Below are 23,581 nucleotides of genomic sequence, written 5' to 3' on the forward strand. Positions count from 1 at the left end.
CCGCACAGGCTGGAAATCCAACAGAAGGAACACGGGCCGTACCTCAAGTCGCCAGGGCGGCGTGGCCAAGATAGCGGACTCACCGGCCTCCAGCAGGGCCGCATCTCCTGTCCCGCCAGACCAAACTCGTGGAGGTGGCAAAAATTATAGTCCCGTGGGTGCAGGAGGCGGTGTTAGCCACGATGCAAGATACCTTGCAACAACTACAGCAACAACTTGCAACAACTACAGCCTCTCTGAAACCAGACCAGAGTTCTCTCGAGGAACGGGTGGATGGCTCAGTTTCAAAGGTGACGTCCCTGGAATCAGAATGCCGCCAACTAAGGGACAAGGCTGAGGACCTAGAGAATAGGTCCCGACATTGCAACCTGAGGATCGTGGGCCTCCCGGAATCCGTCCCGGGTAGGGAACTGCATCATATCTGTGAGTCCCTCTTGCCCAAGGCTTTGGGCCTTTCCCGTCCCTGCAAAGTAGAGTGGGTACATAGACTGGGGCCCCGACCTGTGCTCAGCGGACGATAAATCTACACCCCCAGGACTGGAGAATCGTAACAGGCCGGGCCAGGTCATAGTCAAGTACCTGGATTTTAAAGATAAAGTAGCACTCCTCAGAGTCTTCCATCAGCGACTGGATGATCTTCTCTTCGATGGCTATAGACTACTGATCTTTGGCGACTTTTCTGCAGAGGTTACGCGCAGATGGAAATTGTTCTCCCCCTGTGCACCATGCTTTACAAGAAGGGGATTAAATTTGCCCTGATGTACCCTGCTATCTTATGCATTTTCTAGCCTGATGGCTCTATAGCTACTTACCGATCCCCAGAGAAGGGGTCTGACGAATATCGGGCTTTCCTGCAGCCTCCTCTGAGAACTTCGCCGAGGGAATTGGTGCTTGATCCTGCATGTTTACCTCACCCTTCCGGTGGAGGGGTTTTAATCAGGCCCCCTGCCTGATTCTTCACAGGACTCCATACATCACTCTCCAGCACGCGATGTCGGTCCCTGATCTCAGCAATGTGATTGAGCCCTTTCTTCTTCCTCCACAATTTGTCTCCGCTGATCTGTAAGCCCCTGCGGATACAGTGTCGCCTGAGACCCCTGAGATGTCGAGTTCAGCCTACTTCTGCTGTCCCTGAGGACCCTTCTTCTACTGACTTCTATGATTTAGTAGTTTTTTTTTTTGTTTTTTTTTGGGGGGGGGGGGGGGGCTTTCGAGTAGCCATAGGGGTAGTTGTATGGGAGGGTGTGAATAGGATGGGACTCCAAGGAGTTTAATGGTGCTGTGGGTAGGGATGAGAGTCCTGGGCTCTTGGGGTTGGGGGTGGTTGTTTCTGCTATAAGTTCTTTTCTAGGGGTGCTCATGTCGGGAGGGGGGGTGTTAGTATTTGGGGGAAGCTGTCAGAACTGGGATAATACTGAAAATTACAAACATGAAAAAAAACTGAAAAAAAATAAAAATAGAAAATAAAAAAATTGCCACTTACCTGTTTACTATGTCACATATTGTTTTCCATACTACTGTTGTGTCTGTTGCAAAGGGCTCGGGGACCCCAGATGATTCCTCGGGGGGTACTCAGGATTAGGGGGGCCGTTTTGCCGCACACGGTTCTAGGGTGGGTGGGGGGGGGCTATTGCTGGTTTACGCTCTTAGCTTGGGAAGTTGGAAGTCCATTAGGCTGCTAGAACCCAGATGGTTGTGGGGAATCTATGGGTTCTGCCTCAACTTCCTCTGATGGGGAGTGGGGGGGGGGTGTTAGATTTTTATTTGGGGAACTATTATTTTTTGATGTTTTATACTACCTCTGTATACTGGTCTGCCACATTTCATACTCCGCTAATACCCCTTTTTCTTTTATTGTTTTATGAAGGTTGTTTCCTGGAATGTTAAGAGGCTGCGGTCCCCTGGCAAACTTAGCTTGATTCTGCGCCATCTTAAATGTTTGTCTCCAGATGTGGCTCTGTTACAGGAAATGCATCTGGAGTAAGCAGATTTTTTCCGCATGAGAAAGTGGTGGGTGGGGAGGGTAGAGGGCTCTTAAGCAGTCCACCGTAAGGCGGGGGTGCTGATTTTGTTTCATTAATCATTTAACTATGAGCTGCTGCAGGTACATAGAGATAACGATGGGAGGCTTTGTCACATCCCCATTTCCAAGGCGTCTGTGGAATTCACTATATTTAATGCTTATGGCCCAAATGGCGATGATGGCTCCTTTTTCGAGGGTCTGGCCCAGAGGATGGTGGGGTGCCCAGGGGGTCATGTTCTAGTGGGCAGGGACTTTAATGCCGCAATGTGTTCTGCTGAAGATAGCAATAGATCTAGCCATCTGCCTGTGCGACCTTATGAGCTCCTGTTACCAAGCTGGGCGTCTCACACTGGCATGGTGGACCTATGGCACACGCTGCAGCCCGAGGGGTGGGACTATACTCATTACTCCCACGCACACAACTCGTGGTCAAGACTTTATTATTTATTTTCCTCCCGGTCATTGCTCCCTAGGGTGCAGCGTGTGTCCATAGATGCTCTGGTTATCTCTGACCACTCCCCCATCCTACTCCATATCGCTGACATGATGCCGAGGGGCACTGATATCCTCTGGCGGTTCCCGGTGGGGCTGGAGCGCGATGAACAGTTCCATATGTTGCTCAAGGGATGGTGGCAGAAATATGCCCAATCTAATGCCCCACACATTGACGCACCCCAGCTGTACTGGGACACCGCCAAGGCTGTCTTGAGGGGGCATATAATGGGGTACACAGCGGCCCTAAAAAAGACCCTTACCTCCCAATTGGCCTCCCTAAGTCAGGCGCTAAGACAGGCTTACACCCACTTCCAGGACTCCCCTTCAGAATAGTCTAAGGCAGCTTGGGCTCTAGCAAAGGCAGATTATGAGGCTTGTAGGGACAACTACAGGCGTTCTCAATTTGAAGCTACTTTGTTTCGTTATGGTGGGAAGCCAGGCAGTCTCCTTGCCAGGTTCGCTAAGGGTATTACCCACCTCCCATATCTCTGTTCTGAAAGATAGCTCGGGTGCGTTGCAGGGGGACCCCAAGAAGATCAATGATCTTCTCCAGTCCTACTTCCAATCCCTTTACGGGGAGGACTGCATACCGCCTTCCTCTTCCAGGGATTGGGTGAGGCTGGCCTCCCCTCTCTAACGGGAGATGAAAAGGATGCTCTTAATGCCCCAATATCTGGGAAGGAACTTTATAAAGCAGTCAAATCGCTGGTGTCTAGTAAAGTGCCGGGGCCAGACGGGTTCTTTAAAATACTGAGGGAAGTCTCGCCAACTTTGCTGTGCCAATCAATTCTTACCTGCAGGGGGCGATCATTCCTTCCACAACAAGCACCGCTTATATCAAAGTCTTGCTCAAACCGGGGAAGGACCATTAGTCTCCTGATGGCTATCGCCCTATCTCACTTATCAACGTAGACCTGAAATTGGTTTCTAAGATACTGCCAGACCGATTGGCGCTCCTTTTCCCGAGGTTGATCTCTCCCTTGCAGGTGGGTTTTGTTAAGGGACGTTCGCCAGTGGCAAATATTAGGCGTGTGATCACGGTGCTGGATGAGATCCAGCTCCGTCCGTCCCTGCACCTGTCCATATTGTCGCTTGACGCTGAAAAAGCTTTCGACAACGTGCGCTGGGGGTGGTTGTGGACAGTGCCTCGTTCTATGGGGTTTATGGGTCCTTTCCTGACGTTTCTTCAGGCGCTCTCTCTACCCCGGCTTCCTATCCGCCCCGTTCACTCCCCAAAAGGTCACGTGACAGGGGTGCCCCCTGTCGCCGCTACTATTCAACCTGGCTATTGAACCACTTTCTAGAGTGTCGTCCACCACAAGCAGTGTCGAGGGTGTGTCGGTGGGTGGAGGCTCCATCACTCACACTCTGTTTGCAGATTACCTTTTGGTTTTTCTAGCTGATCCGGCTCGAGAAGTGCCTGCAGTGTTCAACCTTTTGTCAGAATTAGGGATGGCATCAGGGTATAGGGTAAACGTGGGAAAAAGTGTACTCCTAGATCTTTCCCCGAGGGGTGGTAGACTGGTGGGGACGGACCTGGCTCTGCCAATAGCCCTAACTAGATCCTCTATCCGATACTTCGGAATCTAAGTGGGTAGAACGGCGCAGTCCCTCTATTCCCTCCATTGATCCGCAAAATAGTTGCAGAGTTAAAGAGGTGGATCTCCCTCCCTCTACCATTACTAGCACGAGACAAAGGGGAGATGAACTTTCCTGATGTCCAACACTACAATCTTGCTTGCTTATATACAGTGCATAGTGAAAGTATTCGGCCTCCTTGAACTTTTCGACCTTTTGCCATATTTCAGGCTTCAAACATAAAGATATAAAACTGTATTTTTTTTGTGAAGAATCAACAAGTGGGACACATTCATGAAGTGGAATTAAATTTATTGGATATTTCAAACTTTTTTAACAAATAAAAAACTGAAAAATTAGGCGTGCAAAAATATTCATCCCCCTTAAGTTAATACTTTGTAGTGCCAACTTTTGCTGCGATTACAGCTGTAAGTCGCTTGGGGTATGTCTCTATCAGTTTTGCACATTGAGAGACTGAAATTTTTGCCCATTCCTCCTTTCAAAACAACTCGAGCTCAGTGACGTTGGATGGAGAGCGTTTGTGAACAGCAGTTTTTAGTTCTTTCCATAGATTCTCGATTGGATTCAGGTCTGGACTTTGACTTGGCCATTCTAACAACTGGATATGTTTATTTGTGAACCATTCCATTGTAGATTTTGCTTTATGTTTTGGATCATTGTCTTGTTGAAAGACAAATCTCTGTCCCCAGGGCCAGATTAAGACTGCCTGGAAGACGGAGTACTTCATTATGATGGGGCCCCCCCACACACCCCCTCCGCCCGATAGTCCCCCTTCCCTTCCACTGAGACCTGTTGCGGTGCTGTCAAGTAAGGAACAGACAGACCAAAAATAGGCCTGGGTATATTAGATTATGTCCCCTTTTTTTTTTGGTGGGTGTCACAGGAGTCAGGCCCCCGTTAAAATAAAATGGGCTGCATGGTCTAAAATCACTTCAGTTCAAGTCACTCTTTCCAGCTGTTGCAAAGCTACAACAACCATTATGTCCGGAGATCTTCAGGCGTTAAAGGAGTTGTAGTTTTGTAACAGCTGGAGCCTCAAATTGGGGAACAGATTCATCCATTATTACTGCAAAACTTAGAAGTGACGAGAGATCTAATCGGACAGTCAGGAGAAAACACAAACTTAAAATGACTCACAGGAGACGTCTTCTCTGTTGTCTTTCCTTTTCTTCTTCATCTGGCCCAGACGCCAGGTCTTCTTCCAGCTCCATCTTCCTCTGTAAAGTTTGATGCTGGACATCATTGGTTCCTCACTCTGCCAGCCGCTCCTCTGTATAAAGACAACAATCATTATAACCCTTCAAGAGATTGTGCTTCCTAAATATAATACTGCCAAACCCTGTGTACCCTGTATATTATACTGCCAAACCCTGTGTACTCAGTATATTATACTGCCAAACCCTATGTACCCTGTATATTATACTGCCAAACATCATGCCCTCTACAAATAATACTACCACACACTGTGTCTTCCGTAGTGTGCACAGAGCAGCAGCATCCCATTGAAAACCAGCAAAATTCTGCTGGCGGAAGTTCGTAGTGTGGACGAGCCCTAATTCCCCCAGACCCCTCCTCCAGACTACTGCTCCCAGAGACCCCTAAGGCTAGCTTTTCCCCTTTTTTTACCTGCAAAAACACAGAAAAACTGCTACTGCTTTTTCCTGTGTTAAGAAAAAAATGCCAAAAAATGACCATGTGCTTTTGCCTTCTCTGGAAACTTAGCCTTAGTCCTCCCCTGGTCCTTAAAGGGGTACTCCACCCCTAGACATCTTATCCCCTATCCAAAGGATAGGGGATAAAATGTCTAGGGATGGTGTACCCCTTTAAGTCCCCCACTTCAACACTCCTGGTCCATCTCCACTATTCCATATTTCTGAACCCCATACCCCCCCTCTGTCCCCTTCACACTCCTCTACCCCCTTTGCCAAACCCGCACTTACCTTACCTCACCCCCACCCCACCCCCCATAACAACCTCACTTCAGCCCCCCATGCCCTCCTGGTCCTTCTCCACTACACTTTTCTCCACCAACCCCACCACCAGTTCCCCCACATTAGGTTGTAATTCCCCCACAGTAGGTTGCAGTTCCCCCGCATTAGGTTGTAGCCCCCCCACATTACGTTGGCAGTGTCCCCCACAGACATACAGCCTCCGATCATATACAGTGTATGGCTGGAGAACTGTATGTCTGTTTACTGCCCCACTTCAGTACTCCGACCAGCGCTCCCCTGGTCCGGGGTCATGATCTACTGCTATGGCCTAGGGGCCATAGCAGCAGGTCCCGGGACCGGAGGAGCGGTGGTCAGAGCACTGAAGATGACGTGTAGGTAACTTACCATGCGTGCATCCTCGTTGCTCCGCTCCTATGGGTGCACGCACAGGACGTCAGTGATGTCCCTGCGTGCACTACCTCCCTGCGTTTTTAAAGTTATTGAGGGGCATCAGAAAGGTAACCGGGACATCCTTGTGTCCCGAAAAGATCTTTCAAGACACAGGGATGTCCTGCTCAATGTGAGGGGGGGAGGGGGAACTACAGTATTTATCTGCGTATAACACACACTGGCATATAACACGTACCCTCATTTTCACAGGAAAATTTGAGGGGAAAAAAATAAATGTAAAATAAATGACTATAGCTCTGAACTATATGCCTCATCATCCCCCCAACTTTGATTCCCATTCATCCTCAGTTCCCCCCCCTCCTTCCTCCCCCTTTTATCAGCCTCTGTGCCATATTTACCCCCCCCCCGCCTCCTTTCCCACGTTTTCCCCTGCTCATCATCCCCCCTACTTATCATTCCCACCTCCTGCTCATCATTCCCACCTCCTGCTCATCAATCCCACCCCCTGCTCATCATTAACCCCCCCTGCTCATCATTAACCTCCCCTGCTCATCATTAACCCCCCCTCCCGCCAATCTTTTTCCCCATCATTGCTCCTCCCCCCCCCCCTTGTTGCCAAAAAGTTCGATTTTGGTTTCATCTGACCAGAGCACCTTCTTCCACATGTTTGGTGTGTCTCCCAGGTGGCTTGTGGCAAACTTTAAACAACACTTTTTATGGATATCTTTAAGAAATGTCTTTCTTCTTGCCACTCTTCCATAAAGGCCAGATTTGTGCAGTATACGACTGATTGTTGTCCTATGAACAGAGTCTCCCACCTCAGCTGTAGATCTCTGCAGTTCATCCAGTGTGATCATGGGCCTCTTGGCTGCATCTCTGATCAGTCTTCTCCTTGTATGAGCTGAAAGTTTAGAGGGGCAGCCAGGTCTTCATAGATTTGCAGTGGTCTGATACTCCTTCCATTTCAATATTATCGCTTGCACAGTGTTCCTTGGGATGTTTAAAGCTTGGGAAATCTTTTTGTATCCAAATCCGGCTTTAAACTTCTCCACAACAGTATCTCGGACCTGCTTGGTGTGTTCCTTGTTCTTCATGATGCGCTTTAAACGGACCTTTGAGACTATAACAGTGCAGGTGCATTTATACGGAGACTTGATTACACACAGGTGGATTCTATTTATCATCATTAGTCACTTAGGTCAACATTGGATCATTCAGAGATCCTCACTGAACTTCTGGAGAGAGTTTGCTGCACTGAAAGTAAAGGGGCTGAATAATTTTGAACACCCAATTTTTCAGTTTTTTATTTGTTAAAGTTTGTATCTAATAAATTTCGTTCCACTTCATGATTGTGTCCAACTTGTTGTTGATTTTTCACAAAAAAATACAGTTTTATATCTTTATGTTTGAAGCCTGAATTGTGGCAAAATGTTGAAAAGTTCAAGGGGGCCGAATACTTTCACTATGCACTGTAGACATTGCATAGATTGGGTGCATGGGGGGAGGAATTTTCTAACACGGCCTTAGAATCAGAGTGATCGGGTCTTTTACACACTAAGCTAGGAGACATCCCTCGTACCCTTAGGGGATCTTGTATTGTACGGGACACGTTAGCGGCGTGGAAAACTGCTAGGGCCCTCACGCACTTACCCTACTCCCTTTGCAAACATATGCCCTTGTATGTACAGTATGCTGTACTTGTATGCCCTTGTATGCTATGTACAGTCACTGGAAGGCTGCGAGTATACGAACTGTACAGCACCTCGTCTGCCTTACGCTACCTCTCTTTTTCGAACGTCTCTTCAACATATGCATTAGGGCCAGAACATGTCCTCCCTTACCAACAAGTCATGGCCTTTTTGAGACCCTGTCTCCGGGATCTCTCAAAGGAACACACTCACACGTCGTTCGATCACCTTATCTCCTCGACGGAGAGCATCCACTCTCTTTCAAGGTTGTACAGTCCTCTTCAGCGTATAGGGGGGCGGCGGGGACCCACTCTTCGTTATTTCAGTACTGGGAGGGTAAATTGGGAAGGGTGGATCTGACAGTCCCTATCCTAGAAGGGTGGTAGAAGGTCTGCAAAGCGGTAATTGGTGAACACTGGAGGGAGACTCAATTCAAGATAATGCATCATGCTACCTATGGTTTCACATTCCCACGCACTCCCGATCGCATCGGGGATTGCCCAAAGTGTGGCAAACACTGTACTGACCTGCTTCACGACCTGGTTAGGTGTTCTTTTTCTCATGGTTTTTGGGCATCCCTCGGTTCGCTCCTGCACGATCGACTGCACATATCCCTCCCATTGGACCCCGCCCTGCTGGTTCTCCATATTGTTTCTGGGGATAGGAGGCTGACCTTGCTTCTACATCCCTTTCTTCTGGTGGCGAAGAGATGCCTTTTAGCACACTGGCTACAACCATCTGTGCCCTCTGTATCTGAGGTGCTTGTCCAGATGAAAAAATATCTGTTCATGAACCTGACATCGCTCACACTAAAGAAAAGTGGGCCAGATCCTTTTTTAAGAAATGAAGGACCTTTCTGGTATCCTTCTGCTCTGATGCTGAGCTCAACAGGGTTATGCGTCCATTTCAAGATACCACGTGGTATCTGAACAGGTCTTTAACGGGATCTCTGGGGAGACTGAGGGTTATACCTACCTAACTTCCTGGGGCCGTGCTCCTACTTTCTAACTTGAAGCAGAGTCCGGCTACATTCGCCATACCGCTTTCTATTGCACTAGTCGACCTTTTGCACCTTCCAAATGTGTGGCTTAGACCGGTTTCTATTTCTGAGTAAGGGATGGCCACTTGGTGGCATTACTGCTTTGCCTTGGGGGAGGGGAGGGGGAAGGTTTTTGGGGTTTGTTTTACTTTTTATTTCGTGAGATCTCTACTTTACCCTCACGGTTGCCTGACGGATACACTGTTTCTTTGTGCTTTCTGTTCTAATGTTATTTCTTCTGAGTGCTCTCTTGCCAGGTGAATGTCCGGGTTCACAAAATGTTTATTGTATTTTATGAAAATTCCAATAAAATTTTGTTTAAAAAAAAAAAAAAAAAGATTACATTTATTTAGACATGTCCCTTTTCCTTACAAGCAGAGAGCTTCGAAATTTTGGAATTTTCCACCAAGAAATGATGCAAGTATCTACGAAAATTTACCACTAACATAAAGTAGAATATGTCACGAAAAAACAATCTCAATCAAATTTATAAGTAAAAGCATCCCAGAGTTATTAATACATAAAGTGATAGAGGTCAGATTTAAAAAAAAAAAAATGCTCCCATCCTTAGAGTTATAATGGGCTCCGTCCCAGGGGGGTTAAAGGGGTACTGCGGTGGAAAACAATTTTTTTTTAGTTAAACAGAAAAAGTAAAACAGAAAGTAAAAAAAAATTGTAAATTACTTCTATATAAAAAATCTTAATCCTTCCAGTACTTCTCAGCTGTTGTATACTACAGAGGAAGTTGTGTAGTTATTTCCTGTCTGACCACAATGCTCTCTGCTGGCACCTTTGTCCATGTCAGGAACTTCCCAAAACAGGAGATGTTTGCTATGGGGATTTGCTCCTACTCTGGACAGTTCCTGACATGGATAGAGGTGTCAGTAGAGAGCACTGTGGTCAGAATGGCAGAACTACACAACTGTCTCTGTAGCAAACAGCAGTTGATAATTCCGGAAAGGATTTAGATTTTTAAATAAAAGCGATTTACAAATCTATTTTACTTTCTTGCACCAGTTGATATGAATAAAAACATTTTCCACGGGAGAACCCCTTTAACCCAATACATGTTTAATTAGCCCTACATAAAGCATAAAATTTACTTTATCTTATCATTATAACTTTCTGTGCCTATTTGACAAACGCTTTTAACTTTGCTTAACTGAACTCAAAAACTTTTCAAACCAAATTTGAGACTTGGACAATGTTTTCAATGTTTATCAGCAAACAAGAAAAGAAACACAAAAATTCAAATACACTGCATTGTTATATGCTAGTTTGATCATGAAAGGGTCATTTACACAGGTCAATTACTGTCACAATCCACAAATTTCTTTAGTTATCAGTACAATAAAAAAAAATAGCTTAACACTGATCGCACCACCATAAAAATCATTATTTTTGGCACAATCTGTAAATGTAAATGAACCCAGTATTATGTAAATAGAAAGAAAATATCAACCATGTTCTGTTAAAGGGATACTCTGGTGGAAAACACTTTTTAAAAAAAAAATCAACTGGTGCCAGAAAGTTAAACAGATTTGTAAATTACTTCTATTAAAAAATCTTTACCCTTCCAGTATTTTTAAGCAGCTGTATGCCACAGAGGAAATTCTTTTCTTTTTGAATTTCTTTTTTGTCTTGTCCACAGTGCTCTCTGCTGACACTTGATGCCTGTATCAGGAACTGTCCAGAGCAGCATAGGTTTGCTATGGGGATTTTCTCCTGCTCACCAATTGAATTAAAACAAAATGTTTTCCACCGGAGTACCCCTTTGAGGCAAGCCACAGTCAATGAAATGTTTAAAAACAATATTATTACATGGAGTCTGCAGTGAGGTGAATTTATACAATATACAATATCCTTCACTATAATTGAGGACAATTACATTCTGTCCAGGAATTCTTAATAAAGTGTTATAAAATATTAAATCAAGATGTATTGCTCTTAAAACGAATGAGCACCAGCGCAAATCTGTTATAGAATAATGCTAAAGTAAGTTTAGATCATATACAGCACAGTGAAACCACAGTGTCGAATGATTTAAAATGTAATTTATTCATATTCAAACAGCCCTACTGGAAGAGACATGTAAAATATATGTATATATGCTGATACATATATATACATATTATTTATAAAGAAATACATATTTACAAATATCATTACAATGGCAATTTCTTCTCCATCTTTGGTTTTACATTGCAATAGGAAAGTAATAGCTCCTTAATTATTATCACAATAGAGAAACCATCATTTATTTTATGGCTCTTTTAAATAGTGATATAGAAGGATGTTGTTATGGCAGCCATGTTTTACTCTTCTTGGAGGGGAGGGGGCAGAAAGATACATACATCCTAGGATTACAGTCAAGCACCCCAATCTATTAAAAAAAAAATCATAAAAAGGTTTGTCTATTAAAAATGTTGTGTTGCTTTAAAATAGCCAAGGCAACTCTGGTTATAACTAAACCACAACATAAGTATTAAAAATAAAAAAACAGGAACTTGTGCATTTTTCAAACTGTACTCTATGAAATCTTCTCTTAAATATCCAATTATAACAAACATTGGATAATGAAACACATGGAAAGAAAAGAAAAAACCACAGCATTTAAAAAGGTCTGTATACCACATAAAAAAAATTAAAATAAAACAGTAAACATCAGGGGAAATTAACTTCTCTATTCCGGATTACATGTCTTAAGAATCAGAACACAGTATGTTTGTAGGAAAATAATGCATCTCATCTCTGTACTCTTGGGAAAAGGGAGAGGGGAGCTGGGAATGACCGAGGAAACATTCGTCAGTACAGGATGACTATTAGGATAATCCACACACTTCATTGTCCAGTTTTTACACTAGGTTGAATTCCCTCAGGTTCAGCTGTAAGATAGTGTCTTTAACAGCAGCAAAGACAAAGCGAATGTTCTCTGTGTCTGTGGCGCAGGTGAAATGAGAATAGATGACCTTCTCTTTGTCAGGGTTCTGGTCCTGGTAGAGCTTCAAAATAAATTCCCGAGCTGATTTGGCATCTTGTTTGGGACCTTAAACAATAGGCAAACATTATATTGCTGGATCTTTCATTATGCTACTGATACAAGCTTGTTTTTAATATACAGAATCTGACTGTGCTGTAAGGTTTTTTTTTCTTCTTAAAAGTCACTTCTCACTGCAAGTCCTGCTTGTTTTAGTGCCTGGAAGGATATACTCTGAGAGACTTGTACGTCTCTCTTATGTATACTCACATAAAATGCCTGTGGGAGAGCAGTCTAGGGCCTCCTCCACTATAGGACTTAATTTATGTTACATGCACCCAAATGGTCACAAACTAAATAGCAAATAAGTTAAATGGCAGCAGCTGACTATCGTGACACAGCAGTACATTTTCCATTTTAGCGTGACGCAGCAGATATACAATGGTAAAACACATTTATGCAAGTAAAACAAAAAGGAGATTTTTTTTTTTTTTTTTTACTGTAAAATCTCTTTCTCGTAGCCTTCATTGGGGAACACAGAGACCATGGGTATTATGCTGCTGCCACTAGGAGGCTGACACTAGGAAAAAAGAAGTCTGCTCCTCCCAGCAGGATATACCCCGCCTACAGACTCAGAGTTAATCAGTTGTGTCACAAAGCAGTAGGGGACGGTTAACAACAAAGGAGATGCGTCCAAAGGACACCAGAAAGTAACAGCAGGCAACAAACAACGTGACCAGGAACAGTAAATGGGTGGGTGCCGTGTTCCCCCAATGAAGGCTATGAGAAAGAGATTTTTCGCCGAGTACAAAAAAAAAACCTTTTCTCGATCGCCTTATTGGGGAACACAGAGACCATGGGGCATCCCAAAGCAGTCCCTAGGGTGGGAAAACAACAGTCTGAGAAGGGAAGAACAGTCCAGAGACTGAACTATACCCATTCGCACAGGAACATTGAAGAGGCCCAGGAGGAAGCCAGAAACCCACCACCTGAAAACCCCCACAAAACATGAGGGGAGAGCTAGGACCCAAAAAGGAAGGAACCAAGCAAGGACGGAGGTCCAACCCCTAACCAAATGCAACAAGAAACAGTTGTCTCGGAGGCCTGCCAGCCAGACACCCCCCTGGCCGGAGAGCGAACACCACCTCCGAAGAATAGACAAAGCGCAGGACCACTGAGGCCTGGCCCAAACGTGGAAAAGAGCGCGACATTAGAACTCCAATTCAGGGATTTCACGAAGCAAACAAACATGGCGAGGAAACTCCAGCTGCCAGAAGAGAAGCGTGCCGTACAGGCCCAAAGGGAGACCCACGCTAGGAGGCCCACCGTAACTACAGGAGAGAGAATGACAAAGGAGGAGCGAGAATGACAAAAAGGCGGCAGCTGAACACGCCCAGCAGAGGACAACACCTTCAGAAGGTGAAACTAGAAGCCGCCGGAAAAGGAGAAGAGAGAGACCAACAAGATCCATGTCCAGGCCTGAATTCAGAACAATCCGGCCCAGAAGACGATTAGGGCAGGAGCACATTGCTGACCGATTGGACCGAGAGGCCCGGACACCAAACCACAGTCGCAAGGCCACGCTGCCAAGGGACCGCGTGGAAGAGGAAACTCAAAAGAGCACACAGTATCGCCTGGAAGAGCGAGGAAAATGGAGGGCGACAGGAGGACAAATGCCCATCTAGGTGCGAATTGCCAGACAGAGGTAACCAGGAGGACAGAAGGGCCCTCGGCCACAAGGTCCCTTCACCCCTGGAGGGAGAAGATGAGAGACAAAACAGGGCGGTGAGGAGGTTAGAACAGTCCAGAAATGTCATCACGAGAACCAGGAGGTTCCCAGTTACCACAGGGGTCCCACACCAGAAGTGGCTAAGCAAACCAAAGCCAGAGCGAAACACCCCAGGTGAAGAGGGACCACCATGAAAGAAGTGGCATACCCTATGGAGGGAATGGCGGGCAGAGCAACAGGCAACGCTAGCACCGAGATCACTGCGCAGCCCAAGCACCCTCAGATACAAGGGACGAGAGGCTAGACAAGGCCGCCCAGCGGTCAGAATGGACTGGATGACTCCAAGGAGACACAGCCAAGAAGGCACAGCACAGAGAGGGAGACAGAAGGGACCCAGCTCTGGTGTCAGTCCAGCCGAAGCAATAAGGCGCATGAACAGAAGACATGATCTGGATGCAGGAGGTCGCCCACCAGACTGTCGTCCAGTCACGGAACTGACACCCACCGCCAAAGAGGAAGGACATGCCGCATCGAGACTGATGCAGAAACCCCACAAGGACTGCCCGGATGTTGTCTAAGCAAATTACCCTGAAGTAGAGTACCACATGAGGGTCAGGGTAACTAGAGTAGAAACCATGCCAGGACCGCCAACACCCCACAAAAAACAAACAGGGGGGGGGATCTAAGGCAGAAACCATCCCAGCAGCGTGGAAGGCAACGTGAATGCCAGGAGAGAAACAGCCTCAACTAAGCCAATCCAGCAGCACTCTGCTAGAGGTGGGAGGATGATGGCAGGGATAGGAAAGCTAGGAAAAGAGCGGCGCTGTCGAGGCCAGGAGGCGAACCCGGAGAGAGGCCAGGAGAGAAATGTACTACTGATGTACCAATGCTCCGCCACCAACAAAATAAACCATCCAATACAAGGAGGCTGGAGGACGACTGCTGAAAGAACAAAAACAGGAACAGTGCCATGGCTGCAAAACTCCCTGTAGGAGGGAGAAGCGGGGTGGCTGAAATCCGGATAGCCGGCAGCCCACCAAGCCACCCCAAGGCTGGTAACGGAAGGGGTCAACAAGATGGCTGGACACGTCATAGGAGGGATATAGAAGATCGCCCAGAAGAGAAGAAATGCAATGACCACAGGAGAAAAAGTAGGCCACCTACGAAACCTGCCCATAAGCCAGGGGAAGAACAATGACCACATGACGAATAGCATGAAATAGGTAGCAAGTGCACTAATACCCATGCCATGGAGAAAAATGTGATGGATGAACCAGCCAGAGCAATAGAGTGGCCAATCTCACCATGACACCTTTTCTGGGAAGGGAAATGTGAACCCTGGACTAGCCAGAGTCGGAATCTACTAAGCCCCAACCTGGATACACCATCACTCCGCTATTGACTGCGAACGACTCTTCTCCGTGGAAGAGGGAAGAGAAAAGGCTGTAGTGACCTGTGCAGGTACTCCACATACTTGCCCTTTCTATAGAAATGGGGGAGTACGCTGGTTGTGAGCCACAGCAGGTAGTCCACAAAATACTTCCCCTAGAAAACCACTGATTCTTAACATAAGGAAGGGGGGAAAAGGAAACCATGACTGTTCAGAGCCCGGTGAGTACGCAGGGTCACTCTACAGAGCCCCTCGTACCAGTAGCAGGGTACTAGAACTGCCGCCACAAAAGAGGCAGTCATGGCATGGGCTTCCGGAATCTCAGCTGCAGTGTGGCAGACCGCACGCTCCCCCGGACGTGATAGAGTGCTCAGCACACGCAGGATTACCCCTTCGGCAACGCCCACGTGCAATGGGGTACCGGAACTGCCAGTGCGGATGTGGCTGACATTGCTCTGTCTATGAGCGTCACAGAGGGTCCACTCACACGTATCGTGGGGTGTCGGAACTGCAGCGGCAGATGCGACATGCGTCAAGTAGTCCCTAGCAGTTGTAAAGCGTCCAGTATACCACATACGCATTTGCAGTTCCAGCACTCACAGTGAAGTGCCGGAACTGCAAACGCGGATGTGGTAAACATCACGCCATCCATGGGTGTCGTAGGAGGTCCATTCTAAATCGGTCCACTCACACATAGTGGAGTACTGGAACTGGAGCCGTGGATGTGGCAGGCGTCACGTACTCCCTAGGAGCCAGAAGGTCCATTGCACATCGGTCAACTCTCACTCACAGTGGAGTGCCGGACCTCCAAACTCGGATGAAGTATACATAACGCTGTCCATGGGCTTTGTAGAGGGTTCATTCTACGTCGGTCCACTCACACATAGTTAGGTACTGGAACTGGAGCAGCGGATGCGGCAGGCGTCACATACTCCATAGGAGTCGTAGAGGGCCATTGTACATCGGTCTACTCTGACTGTCAGTGGAGTGCCGGAACTGCAGCTGTGGCAGTTGACGCAATCACCAGTTTACAATGGACTAGCCTATGGAAGCTGCAGAGACTGTCGCCGACGCCATGCCACACCGTTCAGGTATCTCGCACAGGTAGAGGGGAGAACAGAACTTCAGGCACAGCAGACCTGGCACTGGTGACCGGTGGAGAAAGAAACAGACAGGTACTGTCAGGTTTCCTGGAATTCCCCAAGGAATGATATGGGAAGCATGGCGAGCCATGTCGGTGACTATCCCTAAGTCTGGAGCACTGTCAAAAGCCATTACCCCAGTAAAATGCCCAATCAGGTCACTACGGAAAACCGGCCAGGGTCCAAAACAATTGCTCAGAAAAACAGGGGCTAGGAAAGCATATGGCTGCAGATTGCACTTATGTAGGCAAAATGGTGCAGTGCGAATATTAAGTGACGCAAACACGCGGACCAAGGACCTAATAGTTTGAAAGATTGTAAAGAGTTGTGGGAGAAGCACTGTACCCGAAGATACTGCCATATCGGGTCCATGCACAGGGTGATGGAAGGAAGCTTCGAATCAGCCCCCGTTCTCAAAAATCTATTTAATATATGGTCCCCAGATAGGGGACGTATCAGATTACACTGATAAGAACAGATACGACACCTGATCTTAGCCGAAAGGCCGAGAAGCGATCAGAATGCCTGCAAGGCCAGGGGGTATGTGAGTCGCCAGGCAACCCCAGGCCAAAGAACCGAACATTGGGTCTGAGGGAGATAATCCAAAACCCCTAAAGAGAGCAGGAGAAGGGCCACAGAAAAACTATGCAACTGTAATAACCATGTGTGGCCACTACAGGGGGCCTAACACAGAGAAAACCGTGCTTAAAATGTTCAGCCAATGGAGTGCGCAGAGTGGCCATGAGAAGCTCACACTTTTAAAAAAAAATTCTTTAATAATATGCAGACCACGCAGCCCTCAGAGAAGGGGCGCGCTGGTGAAGACACGCCCCCAGGTGCCGCCAAAGATGGCCTACAGTAAGGAAGAAGCCGGGGGCTAAATTTATGGATCTGGGAATCGCAGCGTGTTGGACACCGCGCCTCCCCGACACCGTCCCAGAAACCAGGCTGGGGACTGAACGTGGTCTCGGCTGCACGACAGAGTTGACGATAGACGGGAAAAGAGAAGGAGCAATGCAAAAACGGGTCTCCCCAACTGCTGCACTGGACCCACTCCGAGGACCACAGACCCACTCCGAGGGTCCAGCATGGAAAGGCCATTAAATGCTGACGCAATACAGGTACGGTAGGTGTTCAGACACCTAACTGACAGGGATTGTGGCAGCCACATGGGGGGGGGGGGGGGGGGGAGAGCGGAGCTAGGGGAAAAATGGTCGTAGCTGAGTGGAGCTGGGGAGCGGAGAGGCCGGATGAGAGAGGGACAGGCCACCGGACTGACCCCTACAGGTATGGCGCTGTGGCCTTGAGGGGTCTTGCCCAGAGCAGCCACCAGCAGTGGCAGACGAGGAGCTGGGCACAGTGTATAAGACCCAGGGGGGAATGTAGTACATACTCACCCACAGACCTCCTCTTCCTATCCTTACCCTGAAGTCTTCGGCCAGCTAAAAACCGTGCTGCATCACGCCAAGCTGCCATAGCGAGGTGGGCAGGGGCAAGTGTGGGACCCGGACCCAGGGTGCTCCGACAGGCACTGACCATTACAGAGAAGGGGTTAACCGCCCATACTCTATGCACCGTGCCCCTTCATCGCATGTGGGAGATCAGGTAGCGCCATGCTCCTGTCACCCAACCTAGAAAAATAAAGGGAAAAAACCTTAACTTAACATCCCTAGCTAGAAAATAATAAAACAGAAAAGACCAGGTCTGTGGAGAACTGCAGACCTGTGTCTGCCTCCTACTGACACTAAGCTAAAACTGATTAACTCAGAGTCTGTAGGCGGTGTATATCCTGCTGGGAGGAGCTGACTTTTTTTTGCCTATTGTCAGCCTCCTAGTGGCAGCAGCATAATACCCATGGTCTCTGTGTTCCCCAATAAGGCGACCGAGAAAAGTCTAATTCATTTTTGAACTCTAGATTAACAATTACATTCATATTAAAATCCCCCTCAAACTCTCTTTTTAAATAAAGCCTCCTTTTGACATGATAATGTCTATGCGCAGTACTTTATATTGATTTGTCAAAGCATATAAGTAAAGTTTACTACTTCGTAGTCCCTTTGCAGTATAACTTATTAGAGGACCATGACTTTTTCCAGTATTAATGCACTTTGGTCACCTTTTTAACATGGCTGCAATAGCCTGCAAGAGATATGCACAAGCTTTTAGGCTTATGTACCCCATGGACGTCTGAGGCTGCTTTCACACTAAAAAAATTCATCCGTTAAAAGATCCGTTATGAACGTCCATTAGAAAAGCTTTACAAAAATGTTAAACGTCCATTACAAAATCCCATTAAGTCTATGGGATTTTTTGATTATACGTTATGACCCATTATAGTCCGTCATGACTAACGGATGTTAGTTGTGACGGAAGAATTAATGGAACATGCACTAATTTTTCTTCCTTCACAAGAAACTGATAAATTAACAGCAATTATTTTTAACATTGAAGTCCATGGCAAATGGATGAGCCTTTATGTCATCCGTTTGCACCTGGTTTATAATATCCATTATTACTTCTGAGCATGCTCAGAAGAGGTGACATCAGCAGACTCCTGCAGTGCTGAGGGACTACTACTACTCCCATCATGGACCAGACTTGTTTCCATGATGGGAGTAGTAATTCTTTGGCTGCAGGAGTCTGCAGACAGCTGGGGAGGCTACATTAGTGTTTGTACTACTGCCCCCATCATGGAACAGAGTCTGTTCCATGATGGGGGTTGTAGTACAGGGGCAAAGGGATTGATTGCACCGGGTTTCACTTCTGAGACCCGATGCGATCAAAAGTTATTATGCAGGGGAGCGATATATGGTGTGTTTTAACTTTTGAATCCCCCACGGCGAGCCCTGAATGGCCGATACTGAGGAGCCATTCAGGGTTCCCAGCAGGGGTTTTTAAATTGAACATTGTGAGTGGCAGCGGGGGCCATATGTATATTAAAAGCGCTGTGGGGGGCAAGATATATAGCACTGTGTGGGGGGCAGACATATAGCCTATATATCTAGCCCCCCAGTGCATTTATAATATGCCTCCTGCAGTGCATTAATAAATATACCACCCCACCAGCGTATTTATAAATATATACCGCCGCCGGCGCATTAATAAATATATACCCCGGCAGCGCATGTAAAATATACCCAGCGCAGTGCATCTATATACATATGCCACTGCAGCGCTATATGTGAAAAGCATTTTAGCAGCAGCATCAGCCGGCCCGATGCTGCTGATAGAAATACTTTTCATATATAGCGCTGTGGCGGCATATGTATATAGATGCACTGCGCTGGTTATATTATACATGCACTGCGGATGGTACATTATGCATGCGCTGCAGAGGGTACATTATACATGCGCTGCAGGGGGCACATTATACATGCGCTGCAGGGGGTATATATTAATGCATTATATATGTTCTATATTTATAAATGTGCCGGCAGGGGGTATATCTTTTTTAATGCGCTGCAGGGGGCATATTATAAATGTGCTGGGGGGCAGTGCTGCAGTGCTATATATCTAGCCCCTGATAGCGGTTTTAATATATGCCGCCCGCTCCCCTGTTTAATAACTTCTGATCGTATCGGGTCTCAGAAGTGAGACTCTGTGCGATCAATTCCTTAGCCCCTGTACTACAACCCCCATCATGGAACAGACTCTGTTCCATGATGGGGGTAGTAGTACAAACACTAATGTAGTCTCCCCAGCTGTCTGCAGACTCCCGCAGCCAGTGAATTACTACTCCCATCATGGAAACAAGTCTGGTCCATGATGGGAGGAGTAGTAGTCTCGGCTGTGGAAGTCTGTAGGCAGAGGTGTTACGGCCATACATGATGGATGTTATAACGGGTCTTAACGGATGAATATTTATTCAGCCGTTAGCACCCGTTATGATACATCCGTTTTTACACAGAAAACGGATGTTTGATGACGGATGAATGCTCATAGTGTGAAATGAGCCTGTCTCTACTGGAGCAACAAAGGCTACGAATGATTACAAGACAGATCTTTCCTCATTTTAAGAGATAAGCGAGCTGTTATTGGTTGTTATCATGGTCTACAATATATTATCTAATGGAGGACTAGATTCTGTCAACTTGATTTGACTATTCCACAGTCAAGGTTTGAGCTTAACAGTAGGGCTAAATCTTTAGGCACTATCAACTAGGGGCTACAAACTATTCCTTGTACTTCACCACCGAACTCATAAGATTTTCTAAACCCTATTAGCAGATTTAGAACCTCTTTTTATAAATCAGAAAAATAAGCTTTTGTCTTTTTGTCAGCAGAAATATAGAAAGCTTCCTTCTCATCAGATACCCTAAGTATATTCTCAATTCCTCACTGGAGATAAATTTATAAGTCTAACTCTGTTCTAGCAAACGTCTGAAGACCAAGTAACAACTGTTGCTTACCATTAAACTCTGGAAAGTAGTCAATTAAATGTGAGAACTGGATTTTCTCCTCTAAAAGATCCTTCTTGTTAAGAAAAAGAATGACTGAAGAATTCTGGAACCAGGGGTAGGTTATGATGGTTCTGAACAAGGCTTTGCTTTCTTCCATTCGGTTCTTTAAAAAACAAAGAACAAACAAAAAATTTTATAAATAAATAACTATAAAAAAGTAAAGCCATATATTTTGAAGAGCATCATGAAACAAAGGAATGTGTAAAATGACATACAGGGATATGTATAATTGCCTTTGAGGCTTTCTTTTTGCCTACACTGGGAGCTTGAAATGTCGCCTTGAAATGTTGTTTATTTGCGACTTTTTCCAGTAAGCAAAAAAACCTGCAAACAACATTTCAAGTCAATTTCAGTTTTTACTTTGCTACGGATAACGGATAAGTAAGAATGTCGCACTAAAAGTCGAAAACCCCTCCAAAACACTGCAAATCTACACCAGCTCAGACCTGGCTTACAAAACTGCTGTTGGAGAGCACTTTCAAAATGTCGCAGAGGAGAGGAGGAATCATAAAAAAATGGTGTTCTGCAGTGATTTATTGTTTTTTGCTTACGTACACCAAATTTATCAACCCCCCCCAGCTATAGTATAAATATGTTAAATGTAAGCAAAACTAAAGAAAAAATAAATTACTTTTAAACACACTGACAAAAGAAAAATAATAATATTTTGTTTTTGAACATTGTTTAAAAGATTTTTTTATTTATTCTATATTCCTGTCTAGGGGCTTCTACTATGTATATTCCGATCAGGGCTTCTCAAACTTTTTCTACTGGGGCCTCACTTGACAGAATAAGGTGATGCTTGGGAAAGTCATTGCGGAAATTAAAAACCTTGCTCTTTACACCCTAAAAAAGGAGTTAATAATGTTTATGAACCAAAGATTGCTGCATCCAAAGAAAGGACTGTACATCTTAAAAATCACTTCAGTAACAGCTGCCTGCCCAGCTGTACCCTCACTATCTACTAGGGCAGGGGTCGGCAATGTCACTCATCAGCGCCTGCACTGTAGCAGAAGAATGCAGCCAGTTTGTGCTGCCCATGGGATCGCTGCGTGGGAAATAGGTGAGTAAAAGTGTTTATTTATTTATTTTTTATCATACTGGCTTCAGCAGGGGGCTGCAGGTGAGAAGGAGGGGGTGCAGATGAAAAGGAGGTGGTGCAGGTGAGAAGGAGGGGGCTGGTGAGTGGGAGAGGGACAAGTGAGTGGGTGGGGGTGAAGATGAGAGAGAGGGGGTGCAGGTGACAGGAAAGGAGGGAGGGTGATGATTTGGATGTGGTGTTACACTGGCTACTTACCTACCTAGTTACCTGTCTGGCTATTTCCCTACCTGGCTACTTGCCTAATTACTTTCCTGGCCATTTCCCTTCCTGGCAACCTACCTAATTACCTGCCTGGCTACTTCCCTACCTGGCCAACTACCTTATTACTTTCCTGGCTACCTACCCACCTACTTAGCCACCTGGCTACCTACATAGCTACTTACCTACATAGCAAAGTAATCACCTAACTACCTACCCCGCCTACCTATCTAGCTACCCAGCTACCTACATACACAGCTACCTACTTACCTACCTATGAACTTACCTCCATATCTACTTCCCTACCTACATGCAAAGCTACCTACCTACTTGGCTACCTATTTACAAGGAAAATCACAGCACACCAAAGTATAACGTGCAGAATTCAGTGGAGTTTATTCAATTTCAGACATTGTTACAGAACAGGCTATTTTGTGTCAATTCTCGTGCTTGACAAAGGCAAATGACAGGTCGATGAAACGTGGCCTGCTAAGTAACACTGTTTGGAATGGAATAAACTCCACTGAATTCTGCACTTATGGGGAGTGCACTGGAAAAATGCAGAAACTAAGAGGTTTGTCCTGCAGATGCTGCAGTGATGGGTTTTGGATGGAAGAAGTAGTCATGGTGGTCTGAGCCAGATGGAGAACAGAAGGAAAGAGGACGCCGACGACAGTAAAAGACGTGAATTGTGAGTCAGTTAATGTAACTGTATATTATTGTGCAACACGATTGGGGTCTGTATTATGTGTGACAAGCAACACCCCCATAAACCCCACAGCAAGCCACAGCCACAACAAGCCACACCTATATTGCCGGCACACCAAGGGACTACGAAAAAAATTTGGGCACAGCACTACAAAAAGGTTGCCTACCCCTGAACTAGGAGGTGATTTATATGTTGAGAAGTACTGGTCTATATTCTAAAATAATCTTGGAGTTTTTAGTCTAGCCACTAGGGCTAATATTCAGCTGAGAATTCCTGTTCTGTACATATCACTATTCAGCAGTCTCCTCCATATCATCAGAGACAGCATTACATTAAAAGGTGACACCAGTAGATAGATAAGATAGGATCCTTACAATAGTTTATATTCAGAGCTCAGGAGGGGCCCTGTTGATTGACCTCATGTTACAGCTCACACAGCATTCCTAGAAAACAACCCCATTCATGTCAATAGCATCTGCGCCAGACCATTATGTTTATATCCAGGATGCTTGCTGTAAAGCATATCTCTAGATGCTGTTAAAACAGCAGAGCATACTCAAGTTGGAACTTATGGTGAACAGCTGTTCTAGTGGCAAAAAGTTAGTCAAAATAACACAACAATAATAACTAACACTGAAAAAATATTTATGCTATGTATAATGCTTCAGACTTTTTATTAATTTTTTTA

At 45.9% G+C, this 23,581-nt stretch overlaps 1 protein-coding gene and 1 non-coding gene across 4 annotated transcripts in view; both read right to left on the reverse strand.

Moving 5' to 3' along the window:
* Window positions 1-10,694: 10,694 nt before the first annotated feature.
* LOC130275490 (guanine nucleotide-binding protein subunit alpha-14) overlaps window positions 10,695-23,581 on the reverse strand; it is a 188,530-nt gene continuing 175,643 nt past the window's right edge. For all 3 annotated transcript variants that reach the window (XM_056523548.1, XM_056523554.1, XM_056523539.1), the window contains 2 exons: window positions 20,834-20,987; window positions 10,695-12,232 (listed from right to left, as the gene is read on the reverse strand). In XM_056523548.1, coding sequence (XP_056379523.1) covers window positions 12,042-12,232; window positions 20,834-20,987 — 345 coding nt within the window. In that variant the 3' untranslated portion in view covers window positions 10,695-12,041. The remainder of the gene's footprint in view (window positions 12,233-20,833; window positions 20,988-23,581) is intronic.
* On the reverse strand, window positions 16,754-16,941 carry LOC130337404 (U2 spliceosomal RNA). Its single transcript, XR_008878287.1, has one exon. It is a non-coding gene; the product is annotated as a U2 spliceosomal RNA (small nuclear RNA).

Source organism: Hyla sarda, chromosome 1 (assembly GCF_029499605.1).
Source record: "Hyla sarda isolate aHylSar1 chromosome 1, aHylSar1.hap1, whole genome shotgun sequence".
Taxonomy (NCBI): domain Eukaryota; kingdom Metazoa; phylum Chordata; class Amphibia; order Anura; family Hylidae; genus Hyla; species Hyla sarda.